This window comes from Notothenia coriiceps, unplaced genomic scaffold, assembly GCF_000735185.1.
Source record: "Notothenia coriiceps isolate Sejong01 unplaced genomic scaffold, NC01 NC01_scaffold00023527, whole genome shotgun sequence".
NCBI lineage: Eukaryota > Metazoa > Chordata > Actinopteri > Perciformes > Nototheniidae > Notothenia > Notothenia coriiceps.
In genome coordinates, this window is record NW_011356228.1 from 533,695 (window position 1) to 551,498 (window position 17,804).

At 44.0% G+C, this 17,804-nt stretch overlaps 1 protein-coding gene across 3 annotated transcripts in view; it reads left to right on the forward strand.

Moving 5' to 3' along the window:
- The window catches only part of slc4a2b (solute carrier family 4 member 2b), a 42,913-nt gene extending 25,573 nt beyond the window's left edge, over positions 1-17,340 (forward strand). For all 3 annotated transcript variants that reach the window (XM_010781729.1, XM_010781730.1, XM_010781731.1), the window contains 16 exons: positions 1,613-1,793; positions 1,895-2,030; positions 2,520-2,712; positions 2,806-2,911; positions 3,000-3,184; positions 3,712-3,925; positions 4,014-4,220; positions 4,362-4,510; positions 4,700-4,894; positions 5,292-5,519; positions 12,911-13,000; positions 13,087-13,253; positions 13,870-14,123; positions 14,223-14,392; positions 14,516-14,689; positions 15,330-17,340. In XM_010781729.1, coding sequence (XP_010780031.1) covers positions 1,613-1,793; positions 1,895-2,030; positions 2,520-2,712; positions 2,806-2,911; positions 3,000-3,184; positions 3,712-3,925; positions 4,014-4,220; positions 4,362-4,510; positions 4,700-4,894; positions 5,292-5,519; positions 12,911-13,000; positions 13,087-13,253; positions 13,870-14,123; positions 14,223-14,392; positions 14,516-14,689; positions 15,330-15,410 — 2,730 coding nt within the window. In that variant the 3' untranslated portion in view covers positions 15,411-17,340. The remainder of the gene's footprint in view (positions 1-1,612; positions 1,794-1,894; positions 2,031-2,519; positions 2,713-2,805; positions 2,912-2,999; positions 3,185-3,711; positions 3,926-4,013; positions 4,221-4,361; positions 4,511-4,699; positions 4,895-5,291; positions 5,520-12,910; positions 13,001-13,086; positions 13,254-13,869; positions 14,124-14,222; positions 14,393-14,515; positions 14,690-15,329) is intronic.
- The last annotated feature ends 464 nt before the right edge of the window (positions 17,341-17,804 follow it).

Below are 17,804 nucleotides of genomic sequence, written 5' to 3' on the forward strand. Positions count from 1 at the left end.
CAAAAATAGATAAAGGACTGGGGTAGAACATTTACATTTTGCTGACATTAAAGACACAACCATTATCCTTTTGTTGAGCCCTAAAAAAATAGTAAGGTAAAATTGTTGAATTATTTTTTTACTCAACAGAACTGTCACCTATTTTGCAATTAATTTATTAAATGTTAGTATAATAAAATGGAAATTGGGTTTTTGAAACCAAGATAAAGGTTAAAAAAATTATGAAGTGTTAAAGATTGTTTTAGATAATAAAAATACTTTTTTCCCTTGGTATTGTAAACTATTACATTTGAAGCTTACAAATGCTCCTTTCCTGGAACAACCCACACAAAAATGGTCTTAAAGAAATAAAATACATTCATATTCTGACTGAAGCTCCTAAATATGAAATTAAAAATGCTATATGAATTCTCATACAAATGTGCATTTGGTATTACAAAATTGCTTGTTTTGTTAAAACAACATGTTGTGTTGTATAGACTAAGAATACAGGTATATGTTTTCTGATGCTGCCAATGATAACTAGCTGCAGTTCTATAGATGAAACCTTAATTGGTCTGAAAATGAGGGATTGTTTACTCGGCAGCTGCTCAAAGATGATTATACTTCAGGCTTTGTTGCCCCAAAAATTACACAAAATTGTAGTCCTGGGAAAAATGTTCCCTTCTTTTCCTCTCTCAAATGTAGCACTGCTTTGTCTCTTTGTGGATTGGACAGGGAGGAAAGAAGACAATTAAAAATGAATGAATGAGTTCTTTCCTTTCACACACGGAAAAGAAAAAAGAAGGGAGAGTGAAGCTTAGGTAACCAGAGCTCCTGAGAGAGAGAGAGAGAGCCATGTTTTATTAACACACACGCACATTCTCATACTTGCTCTCAGCCTCCAGTAGCCTCGGGTAAACAACAGGTGCCTGTCAGGTGTGTGTGACCAAGAAGAGTTACCTGTGGGTTTGTCTGTAAAAATGTGAGGGTCCCCTCCTCTGTGCCGGCTGTATAAGTGTTTGAGTCCTCTCCTGCGCCATCTCGCTCCTCCAGCCGTTACCAGTGGTTCTGTATCACTCCGCCTCGGGGCAAAAAGGCGCCCTGCTGGACATGATGGACTCCGGTAAAATGGCTCGCTACCAGAAGGTGAGGCTGGGTGACCGGCCAGCGTCAGTTTTGATCCGTGTGAGCGTGATTTCACAAGCATGCGGCAGGAGAAAATAATTTCAGGGTTTTTCAGTGGTTTGGTCTTCATCTCACAGGGAATGTTGACTGACCCGCATGGTGTTCAATTAGTTACAGATATTGAATGCAGAGTGAACTGAAGATGACGGTCTCTCCTCTGACTTTTGTCATTGGCCGTTCTCTTAGTTTTTTGAGTTGAACATCTAGGATAATAACATAGACAGGGTTTACTTACGTGTGTTGGGTGAACTTAAACAAACCGGTAAGCATGGATCTATGATTTTGTTTCCACCACTTAAACACGTTTGTATCAACTGGCTCGATAAAGAAGTGCCTTGGCTATAAAGTTGAAGTGTTAAGGCGCATGCTGTTTCTTCCATGGACAATATGGATATTGTGAATCTCATCTACTGCTGCATGTGTTCCCGTGTGATGTTGTCCCCAGGTGTTTGTGGAGCTGAATGAGCTGACTATGGATAAGAACCAGGAGATGTCTTGGAAGGAAACGGCTCGATGGATCAAGTTTGAGGAAGACGTGGAGGAGGAGACGGACCGCTGGGGGAAACCTCACGTGGCCTCGCTGTCCTTCCGCAGTTTGCTGGAGCTCCGAAAGACAATCTCACACGGTAAGGGAACAAAGAAAAGTTAACTGTGGACATTTTCAAAGCCTGAGAGTCAGTGTGAGGCAGTTCACAAAGTACTTAGCCCAGTGTGTGTGCATCCACAGGTGCAGTGCTGCTGGACCTGGACCAAAAGACCCTGCCTGGCATCGCCCATCAGGTGGTGGAGAAGATGATTATTTCTGACCAGATCAAAGCTGAGGACAGGGCCAACGTCCTGAGGGCCCTGCTGCTGAAACACAGGTGACTTAAAGCACCAGACTGCAACAAACAAGCACAGGATTTCCCTTTTCAGATGATAAAACTAACCCAGTGAGGTGATTTCCAGCCACATTGATGGATGTGCAAAGTTGTGTTTTATGGCTGGCTTTTTCTAGTAGCTTCAACTGTATATGATGGTCATTTTGCAAAAAAATGTATTTGTTTCCCCCTTTTGTGTCATTTGAAACACAGAAAGGAAATGTTTGGGAGAAACAGGGATTAAATGAAACAATGGACGTAGAGGTTTATGTGTACATGACTTACGGATGTTTTTATTTAATATAGTAGCATGTTAACACAAAACTAAATATTGCCTTCCAAAGCTAGTACTAGTTCATACTTTTAGTGATAAGGATACTTTGCCTTCTTTCTCACTGCTGCACAACTTCCTGCTGCTAGGTGGCTTCACGCGTGGTCACTTCCTTTGTTCCTCCGACTCACCCTCTCTCTTCCTCTCCCTGCCTCCCCTAGTCACCCGAGCGATGAGAAGGAGCACAGCAGCCCTTTCCCCAGGAACATCTCGGCGGCCAGCCTGGGTAGTCTCATCCCACATCACCACAGCGCCAACCACTCCCACCAGACAGATCCTTCAGTGAACGACCCGCTCATGGGCGCCGTCCCAACGGGGGACTCAGAGACACGCATTGACATGGACAAAAACGAGGTAGGTCCGAAGTGTTTTCTCAATAAAGTCACAGTTAACACTTTTCTTCATTATCCTGACTTTGCTTCTTGTGTTGCTTTTGGTTTACCACAGAAAGAGCCGTCTGTGGTGTCTGGTATGCATCGCTCCAAATCCAAACATGAGCTCAAGCTGCTGGAGAAGATTCCTGAAAATGCTGAGGCCACTGTTGTCCTTGTGGGTGAGTTATCTCCTCCTAACTCCTTCCAGTTCAAATACTCTGACTATTTCTGTGTGTATGTTGACTGTTACTTCCCGCTGTCCTTTAGGCAGTGTGGACTTCCTGGAGCAGCCCACCATGGCGTTTGTGCGGCTGCAGGAGGCCGTGGAGCTGGAGTCCGTCCTGGAGGTCCCCGTGCCGGTCAGGTTTCTGTTCGTCCTGTTGGGACCCGCAACCACCAGCATGGACTATCACCAGATCGGACGCTCCATCTCCACACTCATGTCCGACAAGGTGAGGTGTAGACATTGTTTAGATACCGACCCTAATCACATATGACGATGAAATCTCACCTACATAAAATCAGACAAACCACAAAACACCCTATTATTGAGAAGAAAATCTAATTATATGTGAGAAGATGGATGGATGGATGGATGTAATTATTTATTTAAATTCAGGTACAATAAAAAGCTCACACTATACACTTCCAGGTACAAATGCCAAACCTTCTACCCTGTAATTTAGTATATTATCTTATAAAGACTTGATCATTCCACTGAAGCATCAACTTGCATTGTCTTTCACCTCCAACACCTGCTGTTTTGAGTTATCAATAATGATGAACTTTCGAGAGCTTTGAAATGTAATTTTATCAGCAAGTTTGCCACCTTACTTGGTAGAAAAGTAAAAAAATCGAATGGATTGTTGCCAAATAAACTTAAAAACAGACCTGCAAACTGGAAATAAGCAGAAATATAGTTCCACCTTTTTGCTTATTTTATTGGTTCTATTTGTTTATATCATGAATCGTCATCCAGCAATTCCACGAGGCAGCCTACCTTGCAGACGACCGGCAGGACCTGCTGAACTCCATCAACAGCTTCCTGGACTGCAGCATCGTGCTGCCGCCTTCAGAGATGGGAGGCGATGAGCTGCTGCGCTCGGTCGCTCGCTTCCAGAGGGAGATGCTGCGCAAGAGGGAGGAGCAGGGGGTCAAACTGACCAAGGAACCTAAAAGCATGGAAGATAAAGGTAAGCATCTCCTCAAATATTGTGGCCTTTATCAAAGGAGATTTGTTTGCTTATATCGTAATTAATAACCCACTCTTTCCCATCACAGAGGCCCTCCTTACACCCTTAAAAAAGTCAGACGACCCTTTGAAGCGCACCGGGCGGCCTTTTGGCGGACTGATACGGGACGTGCGTCGCCGTTACCCAAAGTACCTCAGCGACTTCAAGGACGCTCTGAACAGTCAGTGCATGGCCGCCGTATTCTTTATCTACTTTGCTGCTCTCTCTCCAGCCATAACATTTGGAGGCCTACTGGGTGAGTGTGAAAGCATGAGTCATTCACAGTTCGTCTTCTCATGTGTCAAACATCTTTCATGCTTGTGTCTTGATAGGTCACAGGCTTAAACCTTGTTGATGTTCATTAACGTCTTCCTTTGCTGTGTGTGTCTGTTGCTAGGTGAGAAGACGGACGGTCTGATTGGTGTTTCTGAGCTGATTGTGTCCACCGCAGTGCAGGGTGTGCTCTTCTGCCTGCTCGGAGCGCAGCCGCTACTCGTTGTGGGTTTCTCGGGACCCCTGCTGGTTTTTGAAGAAGCATTTTATAGTGTAAGTTGTTGAATAGCAAATACAATTTTTAACTATTTCTCTAAAGCTAGACTCAGGCAAAACAAATAAATACTATTCCAACAGTGGTGTAACAGAAAAGATGTTTAATGCCTTACATTCAAGTGTCTATGGCTACTCTGAACATTTTCCAGTGGATGAATTGAGTTTCTTTGGTCTGTGTCCTGACAGTTCTGCAAAGCGAACGAGATGGAGTACCTGACGGGCCGCGTCTGGATCGGGTTCTGGCTCATCGTCATCGTGATCGTCACGGTGGCCTTTGAGGGAAGCTTCCTGGTCCGCTTCGTCTCCCGCTTCACCCAGGAGATTTTCTCCTTCCTCATTTCCCTCATCTTCATCTGCGAGACCTTCATCAAGCTTGGCAGGGTACGCCTGAGACCTGAAATAAAAACTCCTGATTACAAAAAGTTTTTGTTGGCCAGCTGAGCTCATGTCCCTGACACTAAACTGAACAGACTAATCTTGGAAAGTATTCAAAGCTCGAGGTTTAAACCAGTATGTTGTTCTAACAAAGGCACCTGAAAGCTTTTGTGATTGATTGTCCCTGAAAGTTAAATGGATTAAGACTTTGACTATTATCCCGGCATATGATTTTCGAAGATTTGCTGTTTTAGAGTTTATGGCACAGACATTAAAGGCATCTTGGATAATCCAATTTTCCACAAAGTGTTGTTACCTTTAAAAAGTGATAGACGATTATATTTGTGTGTGTTCTGTTGTAAAATGTTGTGCTTTAATTATAACCCTCTGTGCTTTCTAACAGATTTTCAAAGAGCACCCCCTTAAACGTTGCTCCCTCAACAACGGCACAGAATGGGACTCAATGGTAGAAAATATCACAGTCGTCCAGGGCAACAGCACGCTGCCGATGACAGTGGGAGCCCGAGGGGAACCCAACACTGCGCTGCTCTCTCTGGTCCTCATGGCCGGAACATTCTTCATCGCCTTCTACCTGAGGAAGTTCAAGAACAGTGCCTTTTTCCCTGGCAGGGTGAGGAGCTTACTTCACTTTAAAACTGTCCTGCAGCATTAACTGACATATATATTTAACCTTCCTTAAACCTCTTATCATCATATATCAAGGATCCATATATGTTTTCACAATCTGTGAAGTCAATTATTGCATTAAAACTTCTTTAGAGTCAGAATAGTCATCTTATACAATGAAATATTTTCAATTAAGAATAATTTGAGCCAATCTAAAATGCTCTGGTTGTTAAAATGTTACCAAAAGGTCCATTCAAGCTGTTCTGGAGCTTTGGGTTGTATCACATGATTATGCATGGGTTTGCAATGTAGAATCTTTCTATTATTTTAATATTATAATCTTGCGAAATACTCAGCGAGGCAAACACAAGATATCCTACCGTCTCTAAATATGCCAGCTTCAGAGGTGCTAGCAGTTTCCTTTTGTTTCCAGTCTTTATGCTATGCTAAGCTAAGCTACAGGGATGCTGAAAGAAGCGTTATATCTCTCACAGGCTCCGCCCTCTTCTGGACTCTAAGGGTACTCCCCTCGATCCTATCATGCAAGCATTCTTTCACTGAGACTTTCTAGAAGTAGCCGCCCCCTGGGCGGGCCTACCTGAATGTGTGCGCATCTCACAGCATAAGAGGAGGCCTCGCCAACCTGGCTCCGACTGCAGTCTGCAGCGCCTGCCGACTGATTCCTCGCTCCGGCCGCAATCTAAGGCTTTCGCTGTTTGAGGGGTGCTACGTCTCGCCAGTGGAGGACCCAGAGCTCGACGTAGTGGAGATGGAGGACCTCGAGCAGGGAGTACCCTTCGTCTTCGCCATCCCAGCGGCCCGGACGGGTCGGAGAGAGGGACAATGATGATGACACCTTGTCGCCCGAGATTTCCGGTGACCCTCAGGAAGGCCATCAGCAGAACAGGTCTGCACGACAGGACTTCTCAGCGGTGATGGCTATGGCGGCGGAGCGTGCAGGCTTGCCGCTCTCCTCACCGTTGTCACAGAGGCCGTCCAGCACAGCCAGCCTTCGTTTCACCCCCCCTGCCAGACATCTGGCCGTGTGTGGAGGCCACTTAGAACGAAGGCTCCGGTGGCTACTTGGGCTTGAATCTCGTGACCGCGAGATGCTTGAATATCTGGATAAGATATTCAGGCTCGGGGCGCAGATGGCGGCGGCGTCGGCGGCCAATAATCTAGGTGTGCTGGGAGTGTCGCTGATTTCCCCTCAGCAGGACACTCCCCCCGCCTGAGGACGGGAGTGATAATTTGGTCCGCTGCGTGGGCCAGATGAATAATCTGGTCCACGGTATGGCTACCGCAGCCGGTCGAGTGATGGCCCTGACCACCGTGGCGTCGCGTCACGTGTGGCTAGGTTTGACCGCACTGACCAGAAAAGACCGAGATGATCTCCTTGGGGCCCCCGTTGCCACGGAAGGGCTCTTCGGATCGATATCCTCGGTCACCCAGCGCTTCAGCCGCCTGGAGGGGGAGAGGGTGCAGCTCAGCCGCATGTTGCCGCTGGCTCGACCTCAGGGCACGCCCTCTGCCTCCGCGGTCAGTCCTGAGGTACCGGTTCAGTACCGGCCCCCACAAGGACAGACTGGTCGAACCCGGCGGGCTCCCGCTCCGGTTCTGCCGCAGCGAAGGGGTGGGGAGCTCCGTCTTCCAGGAGTTGACTGGCGGCGGGAGGAAGCGTCCCGGCAGAGAGATGGGAATTCTCCGGCCAAGACTCCCTCCACATTCCGGGTCTGGAAAACAGGGGGGCCGACCTCATGTCGAGGGGCGAGTGGGCGCTTCACCCGGAGGTAGAGAAGTGGATCTGGGCCCGGTTCGGGACAGCAGAGGTGGACCTGTTCGCCAGCCGGTGCAACACCCACTGCGCCCTGTGGTTCTCCATGGCTCTGAGCGACGACCCGCCCTTGGGGGTGGACGCGTTTGCACACAAGCCGTGGCCAAAGAAGCTGCTTTATGCCTTTCCACCGTTGCGTCTCATTCTCCAGCTCCTGGGGAGAGTGAGGCGAGAACGTCTGTCAATCATCCTGGTAGCGCCGGATCGCGTGGGGGCGCCGTGGTACTCAGAGATGACACAGATGAAGGTGGGCCAGCCCTGGGCGCTCCTCCAAATTGGGGGGCGATCTCTCAAGAGGCAGGTGCAATCGGGGCGTTACCCACTCTGGGCCAACCTCTCCAGGCTTGGCTCCTAAGAGGGACAGGCTAACCCCCAGTTTCCACCGGGTCCGTCAGCGCCGCGTTACGGCTGCGCCGCGGTTTTGGTCCGACCTCCTCTAGCGTCATAACCCACCGGGCGCGTTTCAGAAGCATTTCAGAAGCGGAGCGTCTTAACTGCCGGCTCGCAGTTTTTGTTGATTTGGGCATATTTCTTGGACAGGCTACTTTGTACAGACAAAGTTAATAATAATAATAATAATAATAATAATAATAATATTCCAGTTATAAACGACATGAATCAAAGATGTGTTGCTGTATTTTAGTGGTAAAAAAATGCATATGAATGCATTTTTTTACCACTAAAATACAGCAACACATCTTTGATTCATGTCGTTTATAACTGGAATATTATTATTATTATTATTATTATTATTATTATTAACNCCTTTAATTCCTTCACAGCTTTGATCCAGCTGTGTATGTGTAACTCTGAATGTTTTGGAGGTGTGTGTGTATGTGTGTGTGTGTGTGTGTGTGTGTGTGTGTGTGTGTGTGTGTGTGTGTGTGTGTGTGTGTGTGGGATATTGTTTAGTGTTAGTGAAGGATATTTTTTAGTGTTAGGGAAGGATATTGTTTAGTGCCACAGTATTGAGTGTATGTAAGTCGCTTTGGATAAAAGCGTCTAACCCCCCATTCTGTCTCTGACCCTTTATACAGAACAGGCTCTGAAAGGGGCCTCACTCTCAAGGAAGAGGTGCAGAGGCAGGGGATCGACACTCCCTCAGGGTCATTCATAGTTCAAGTGCATTCAACCTTTAAGTTAGCCCCCCAAACCATACTGAGTTTTCAGGTTGAGGGTCTACAGAAAGATCTTAAAGTGGCAGCAGGTGACTGTATGTTGCAATAAAGAGGTCCATGTTGATATGTCTTGCCAAAGAAAGTCGTAGTTATTCTTGAAGAATCACACACTGCCTCAGTGCGCAGAAGAGTTATTTAAATTTCCTTGCTCTTATTCTGATGCTAACAGATATTCTACCCACTGTGATGTAGATATTTTGAAGCTGCTTTGAGTCTATCTCTTGTTTATTAGTTTATTTTGTTGAAAATGCAGGTGAGTGATTGTATCCTAAAAGCTGAACAGAAGAATTCCTTGTAGTGTGACATTTTATTCCAGTCAGTTTACCTCAAAGAAACAGAGGACCGATTCACTGAAGTGTTCTTCAGCTCCATGTTTGTGGGACAGGACCGAGGTTATGGTTGGGTTCGAATTGTCAGTTTAGCTTAGGAAGGTTATAGGAAATATGAAATTTTGTTTTTTACTCAAATTATCAAATAAAGTCAACATTTCATGGTGTTTACTGAGCTGTGTGGGGCTTCTTAAACCTTTTAAGCATGTTTCAAAATACAATTGTATTTATTTTAAAATATTTTCATACAATCATACGTGTTGGGATTCATATGTGGACCGGATGGTGACAATAATAAGTTTCACTTCACTTTTTGTATTTTAGTTCCAACCTAATGAAGAGTATTTTCTCTATTGTCCTCTTTCATAAAGCATAGAATGAGGGGTTACGTATAGTATATAAACACAGGTGGAGCACTCTACTGCAGTGGTTCCCAACCTGGGGGGCGCCAAAGATCGCAAGGGGGGCGCCAGGCCTCAGATGATTTGAGGCCAAATATCATAGTTAGACTTTATTTTAATTACATTTTTTCTTTACTTATAATTGTAACGCAATACATGATTGTCACTAAAAGCCTTGTCTCTGCATTAAAATACAATATAAGAAATAATTGATTTAATTAATTTGAATACAAATTCAAGTTAGTAGCTAATAAAGGCATAAAAAGACAGAAATGTATAATTCTTTCTTTAATATAAATGTTTCTTCTGCCCGTAAAGTGTCCAAACCAGGCTTTTCTGGATAAGCGCATTTTTAAAACATAGTCATTGTCCATGCCGGTTTCAGTTGGATTATTTGTCACAGTTGCTCCGATCAGATCGGTCTCCTCCATTTTGTAGATTATTTACGACTTTTGAATCCACATAAACACATCGGCAAAATCCGGCTTACTTTGAGCATGTATTTTAAACAGTTTAATCCCTTTGTGAATTGTTTCCACTTGCGCCGTCCTTTAATTCCTTCATACAGCGGGAATCCAAATGAATTAACCCCGAGTCCAATAACCATCAAAGTCACTCCAATAGTGCTCTTTAATTACGCTTGTGACAGTAGTTGTAGCATTTTTGAGACTTTGAAACTTTAATTACCGCTGTTGCGTGTGTGTGTGGGGGGGGGCGCAACTTCCAACAGGAGTCATTTGGGGGGGGGAGCTCATGGGAAAAAAGGTTGGGAACCCCTGCTCTACTGGACTCTATGGGTACTTCACCTTCGCATCCTATCATGCAAGCATTCATCCACTGAGACTTTCTAGACTTAGCCGGCCCCGGGACGGGCCTACCTGAATGCGCGTGCATCTCACCACATAAAAGGAGGCCTCGCTTCCTTACGCAGCGTCCACACGGCGGCGTGCGTTGAAGCTTGCTGGTGAGCTTGTCTGAAACTTGACCAACAACCAATCACATGAATCTCCCGCCCCGGACACACATGCACGCGGTTTGATTGGCTAGAGCTTGTACTGGCATATGATTTGATTGGCTGACGCTTCCGCTGAAGCTTGAAGAGTTGAACATTGCTCAACAACTGCTCAAGCGAGCAATGCGAGCAAAGTGAAGCAACGCTCCCACAATGCAGTTCTGCAAAGCGTGAAGTCACCCCATTCAAAGTGAATGGGCAGAAGCGTTGAAGCTTCAACGCACACCACTGTGTGGACGGGCCGTTACTGTCATCCTTTACTTCTCTTCAGCAAGTGGCGTAGGACAGACAGGGCCCCTGAGTAGAGGGCTCCGCCTGTGTTTATATAACAAGGGTTACCATATCTAACCCCTCGTTATATCTCTCACAGGCTTCTACTGGACTCTATGGGTACAGTGGGCGGAGCCCCGATGTATACATGCGCTGTCGCCACAACAACACTGTTTTTGACCGGCTTTCTGGTTAGCAGCCGCTGCGCCTCGCTCACCTCTCCCTCAGTCGTAACCGTGGAGAAAATTGAGGCTGCGGCTGGTAGTGCACACCCTGACGCGCTTACCCCGCCCAGGGCTGGCCCACCTTCATCTGTGTCATCTCTGAGTACCACGGCGCCCCCACGCGATCCGGCGCTACCAGGATGATTGACAGATGTTCTCGCCTCACTCTCCCCAGGAGCGGGAGAATGAGACACAGCGGTGGAAAGGCATAAAGCAGCTTCTTTGGCCATGGCTTGTGTGCGAACGTGTCCACCCCCAAGGGCGGATCGTCGCTCAGAGCCATGGAGAACCACAAAGGGGTTGTAACACTATTTTTTTTTGTGTGCACAATTAGGTACAACCACATAATGTGATCCTTTTTCGTAACCAAACAAAAAAGTAGTCCTTTACGTCCTGGCCGAGTTTGTTTCTAAAAATTGTAGTAGGGAGTGTTAGTAAATTACATAGTATAAAAGTGCTTAACTGTACTTCGTGATTAATATACATCAAAGTAGGTGAACCCTCAAATGTTGATGTATTTGATTATCAAACAAAAATATAGTGTAGACGCCCTCCTTTAAGTCGCCGAGAGTGATCGGGCCTAAAACAATTAGGATTTAAATTAGTAGTAGAAGTGGTGCTAGTAAATACAAAACGGCTTAACTGTACTTTCGTGACTGTTTATACTTATAATGGACATCAGTTGAAGTAAATTGCAATAATTGCACGGATTTGAGTCATTAAGTGTTAAGATGCCGTACCTGTTGTGTGAACAGGCACAAACAGAGGAGAGGCGGCGTGTCACTTCGTAAGGGCAACTGCAGTGAAGGCCGAAGGGGGGTTTGGAGTTTTAATCAGCTTCCTTAAGGGCGCTACAAGTTTTAATAACTATAAATAGCCTTGCGATAGTGTGGAAGAAAAAACTCGACTGCAAGCTCTAATGATCATCGGTTTAATAAAAGTACACGTGTTGTAAACTACCCTCCGACAGTGTCCGAGAAATTAAGTCCCCTCTGTACATTACCAGTCCTCACTGTCGTCGTGGTGTCACCGATATAGTTGTCCGTCCCGCCTCAGGCGAGGAGGCGAAAACAACTGGTGTCGCCCTCTTTGACACCAATACCCGAAGTCTCCACCAATAGGAGACTCTCGGGAGGTGTAAGGCCCAGACCTATTGTCCCGCGCCTCCACCACTTCGCCTAGACCCGGACCAAGCCCTGTCGTCTCCACCTAGACAAGCGGTCGGCCGTGTTGTCGNAGATGAAACGTGGCTGGGTCTTTCAGCATGACAATGATCCCAAACACACCGCCCGGGCAACGAAGGAGTGGCTTCGTAAGAAGCATTTCAAGGTCCTGGAGTGGCCTAGCCAGTCTCCAGATCTCAACCCCATAGAAAATCTTTGGAGGGAGTTGAAAGTCTGTGTTGCCCAGCGACAGCCCCAAAACATCACTGCTCTAGAGGAGATCTGCATGGAGGAATGGGCCAAAATACCAGCAACAGTGTGTGAAAACCTTGTGAAGACTTACAGAAAACGTTTGACCTCTGTCATTGCCAACAAAGGGTATATAACAAAGTATTGAGATGAACTTTTGTTATTGACCAAATACTTATTTTCCACCATAATTTGCAAATAAATTCTTTAAAAATCAGACAATGTGATTTTCTGGATTTTTTTTTTTCTTTCTCATTTTGTCTCTCATAGTTGAGGTATACCTAGGTTAAAAATTACAGGCCTCTCATCTTTTTAAGTGGGAGAACTTGCACAATTGGTGGCTGACTAAATACTTTTTTCCCCCACTGTATAACAAGGGTTACCATACGTAACCCCTCGTTATATCTGAAAGAGAGACATGAGGGTGGTTTCATTTTTGATATTTTCTTCAAAACTTGTTTATGTTTTGGGAACATCATTTGACAAAACAGTCTCACCGCTTAGCTTTTCTAGATCACATCGCACAATTTCCTTCTGTTTTTTTAACTATTGCTTTCAGATTTATGTCCAAACTTCCAATCTCTAATTTGTGTATTTTTGTTGAAGTTGTCATTGAAAAATCACACACTATTACAAATGTTTTGATTATGATTGTTATATAAAAATATATGTGTGGTATGATATAAGAACCTGCCAGTTGCCAGTGCTCATATTACCGCATTTTGTGGGTTTCAGTTGCGCAGGATGATTGGAGATTTTGGCGTCCCAATTGCCATCCTCATCATGGTCCTTGTGGATTACAGTGTAAACGACACATACACACAGGTAAGAACTAATGTCTAATTTAAATGCTTGACCTTTGGCTGATAAAGATTCACAACCCAGACAATAATTTGTCCCACTCATTCCAGAAACTGAGCGTTCCCAATGGTTTCTCTGTGACCAGCCCCTCGAAGCGTGGCTGGATCATCAGCCCTCTGGGGTCCAACGGGGAATTCCCCATCTGGATGATGTTCGCCTGCTGTCTGCCCGCTCTGCTCGTCTTCATCCTCATCTTCATGGAGACTCAGATCACTACGTGAGTTACAAGTCCCATCAAGGATGATTATGAGTCAGTTATCACATCTTCGTGTCCCATAAAGACATCTTAAGAGTCTTTTTGTTTTGAACAGGATTTTATATTAAGATTTGATAGTCTCATATATAATATTGTTGCAATTACCAGATTATTAGAAAACAGTGATATAAATATACTTTATTTATAGGACCTTTCCTACATAAAAAGGGAGTATGAAGTGCAGGAATCACACGTTATAAGGTTTATTTAATATCATTTAAGGATTCTTTATTAAACTGTTGATACCTTATTACAACTGTTACATTCAGCTACCTCAGTAAACATTGCTCTAACTTTCCCAGTCTTCAAGTTTCTAACTAAATACATTTTATATTGGATATATGCCTTATACCCACAGCACCAAGTCACCCTCCTCTAATATTGAAGCATTAAATACAGTACGTGTCGAGAAAATCATCAACATTGGTATTTGCTTTTATCAGTATCACTCTGGATGAGAATCTTTAAATGTACAATGTATAAAAAGAAGGATGATTAGAAGGCATGTATCACAAAGAACTCACATGCTCTGACAATAAAATCATTTCAACCTTACTCCCCCCCCCACTCCCTGCAGTCTGATCGTGAGTAAGAAGGAGCGCATGCTGGTGAAGGGTTCTGGCTTCCATCTGGACCTGCTGCTGATCGTGGTGCTGGGCGGCAGCTCGGCTCTGTTCGGCCTGCCGTGGATGGCTGCGGCCACCGTCCGCTCGGTGACCCACGTCAACGCCCTCACTGTCATGAGCAAGGCCGTCGCCCCCGGAGACAAGCCGCGCATCCAGGAGGTGAAGGAGCAGAGGGTCACTGGGCTCCTGGTGGCCATCATGGTTGGTGAGTGTGACATCTCATTCTCTCCAATTAAAAACAGAGATCTATTTGGAAATGGAGGAAAAGGTCTAGCAAGTTATCTCCCGTTTCTTCCTCCCACAGGTATGTCTATTGTGATCGGGGACCTGCTGCGTCAGATCCCCCTGGCGGTGCTGTTTGGGATCTTCCTCTACATGGGGGTGATGTCCCTTAATGGGATCCAGCTTACAGAGCGGATGATGCTGCTGCTCATGCCACCAAAGTATCACCCGGACCACACCTACGTCCGCAAGGTAAGAACGCGCTTTAGTTCTTATTCAGGCTTATTTAGTTCTTATTCAACATACGTTTCCAACAACCGACAATAATTGTGCCAGTCTGGTGAGAGGTTTATCGATCTTCTCTGTTTCCTCCAGGTGCGTACGCTGCGCATGCATCTGTTCACCTGCATCCAGGTGGTGTGTTTGGCGGCTCTGTGGGCTGTCATGTCCACCCAGGCGTCCCTGGCCTTCCCCTTCGTCCTCATCCTCACCATCCCTGTGAAGATGTTCGTGCTGCGCCGCATCTTCACCAGCAGAGAGATCGCATGTGTAAGTTGACCACAGGAGGGAGCAATATGATTATTAATACACCATTATCCCAACCTCACCTGCAGTACCTGCAAACTCCTGAATCATTTAGTTACAGCTTTCAAAGATTCATTGAAAGCAGGAATAAGTTGAATAAGTATTATTTGTCTACATATCTTCTTTTTTTTTTTTATATCAATTTAATTTGTAATTGTTGTGAAACGTGCATGTCTTGCTGCAGGGTTGGATTTTGCAATGTTTTTTTGTAAGCTGTCTTTTTACATCATACTTGTATATGTTTAACATCTCATATTGGTTAACCACACAAGTTCCTCACAGTAAGAAAAATAATTTAATGTCGTTTTTTGCACTGCTTTTGAATGCAACTATACAAAAGTGTACCAAAAACACTGAAACATTTCATCTACTACAACTTAAAATGTAAAAAGTAAAATGCTGTTTTTACTTTGTCATCTTTTCATGTTCTGAGGCTTTCTAGGAAATGTCTTCAGTCGACTTTAGAAAGGTTCAGAAAGTTCACTAGAATTCATCACAAATGACTCCAAGACCTTATAAATTCATGCCTCCTAGCGAGTGTAATATTATTTAAGAACAGTTCTCCATTCAAATGTGTTTTTTAAATATAATGTGTCTCTTCCAGCTGGACGCCGATGACGCAGAGCCCAAGTTTGACGAGCGTGACTGTCACGATGAGTACTCGGAGATGCACATGCCTGTGTAACCCGCAGCAAGGCCTGGTATCAACACTTGAAACACTCATCACTGTGCACCCTCTTCATCATCACTAAGACTTTTGAACGTTCAGTATGTCTGACGACTTGCTTCAACTTTAACTATTTAAGTAGTTTTTTTTATCAGATTGTTGTGGATTTCCTGCTGGTTAACGGCACTAATTGAAACCCAACTGAGGAGATCAAAAAATCAACGTGTGTTCACTCATACTATACTTTTAAATATATATATATATTTCAGGGGACAAGAGATTCTAAATCGAATTATCTCGAGCTCAAATTATATGCTATTACAGTAGATAGATTTGCAAGACTTATTAATTTTAGCCCTGAAAGGTTTCTCTGATTCACATTGAATATGTGGAGGATATATGGGATACATTCTTTTATATTAACACGTTGAGTCATCGCTATTCAAGTTTGTCACTTTTTTTCATGTTTTAAGCTCACCAAGCGCCTTAAGAAGGAAATAAAAAGGTATACTGAGTTATCTTTTCCTCATTCTGTCTCATTTCAGACAGTTTATCACTTTACTTGCCTCCTGAAGCTCGTAGCACTTTTTAAAAAACCAAATCTGAACAATGACTGTATTTGATGTAATCACTTGTATCCCCACGTACTCTTGAATCCTTTAAATATCTATGTTGCTTTAGTTTTCTTCCTAAACAGCTATCTGTGATTGATTTTAAGCCTGTTCTTCTTCCACAATCTTTTGTTTTACTCAAAAGCAGCAGTTTAGATGACAGTTAGGAGTGAATGGACCTGCAGTGAGGTAAGATTACCAGCAGAGGGAGGTGATGATGAAGGAAAGAAAGAGCTTCTCTTTCCACTAATGACATGAAATCATGTGATAATAACATCAAACTAACACAGTGGCATAATAAATATACTCTAAATGTCTCTACGCACATGTTAAGGGCACTAATGAATTAATGTAGACTTTGTTTTCACTTTGGGTGTTCTTAGGAATCACTGTAATGTATTGGTTTCTTTATCCAAGTGCCAAATGTCTTGTGTAAATAGTTTTGTGATCAGAACAATAAGCTGCAGTCCAGCCATCTCACAGTTTCAGCCTAACTTAACCACATTTCATCGTGTAACATTCCTTATTTTCTCACAATTGTGCTATTTCTTTTGGCATAAACACATTTTTTCAACATTTCATTCACACTCAAATGAACTCGGTCGACCAAATTTCCACCCAAGCTGTGTAGACAATCTCAATATCCATGCATTACTGAGAGGGAAGGCTTTTAAAAATATAAATATATGTCTTTTTTTGTTTTATGTCATGTTGTATCAGTGTGACATGGATTAGTTAAAGCTTTGACTGTGTCAAATAACTTAAATTGTCAGTCCTCTGTTACTCTCGAGTGTGTATTTCAGACACTACTGTCCCATCTCATTCTGACTGTCGTGAACCTCTGCCTGTTTGGTGTAACAAAGGTGCAAAAGTGCCCGAGGGACCATAAAGTGATCAGATACAAGTGTCTGTTCCTTTTGTAAGGACGAGACGCATGTTACATTAGTTTGCACTTTGAGACGCTCATAAATCAAACATCTCTCCATTATTTATCCGTTGCACAATGACACATTATTGCTGCTTTTGAAGGTTTATTTGTCACATTTAAAAGTTTTCTTTTCTTTTTTTATTCAAACTCCCATTTGGCTGCATCATGGCCGTGGACACTGAAGGGTTAATGAGAACTAGGCAGTGTCGGTTTTATTTTTGCTTACTGTGCCTGTGGATTGAGTGAAGTTGGTCTGTGTATGCCAAAGTTTCTGTGGAAGTCGTGAAATGATGATACGATGTGTTGTTCCATTTCAAAAGCAATACCAAGTCCCAGAGGCTATTGCTGAATTTCTGTTGTACATTCATGGTTAAAATATTGATGACAAATAAAACCTATTTTCTATTTATCCTGGCTGTTTCTGTTGTGTTTTCTATGTTCAGTATGTCAGAAAAACACATGCAAATGGACAAAACAAAATAGAATACAGAAAATGGTGTTATTCATTAGGTGACTTTTAGTGTTTCTGTATTTGGTTGCATTTTCTCCGTTTTCAGTACTTCTTTCCCCACAGTGCCGCACATGTTGTGAGATGGGTGAAAGTGTTTTCTTCACTTTGTTTTGTCTATTTGCATGTGTTTTGCAGTGCATTGATCTTTCAGGGTCACCATACTAAAATAATCATGTTGAAATCTGCTGTGAATCGACACTATCAAATACAGACGGTTGAAGCTTTAAAAAATAAGTAGTAGCTTTTGAGGACCTGTTTTTCCAGATTCTCAGGGAAAAGAGGGCTGGATGTTCTTTCCTGTTCAGTGAAACTGTGTAGAGTGGGTGGGCCGCTGCACTATCCCCTCAATCCCATTGTTACAG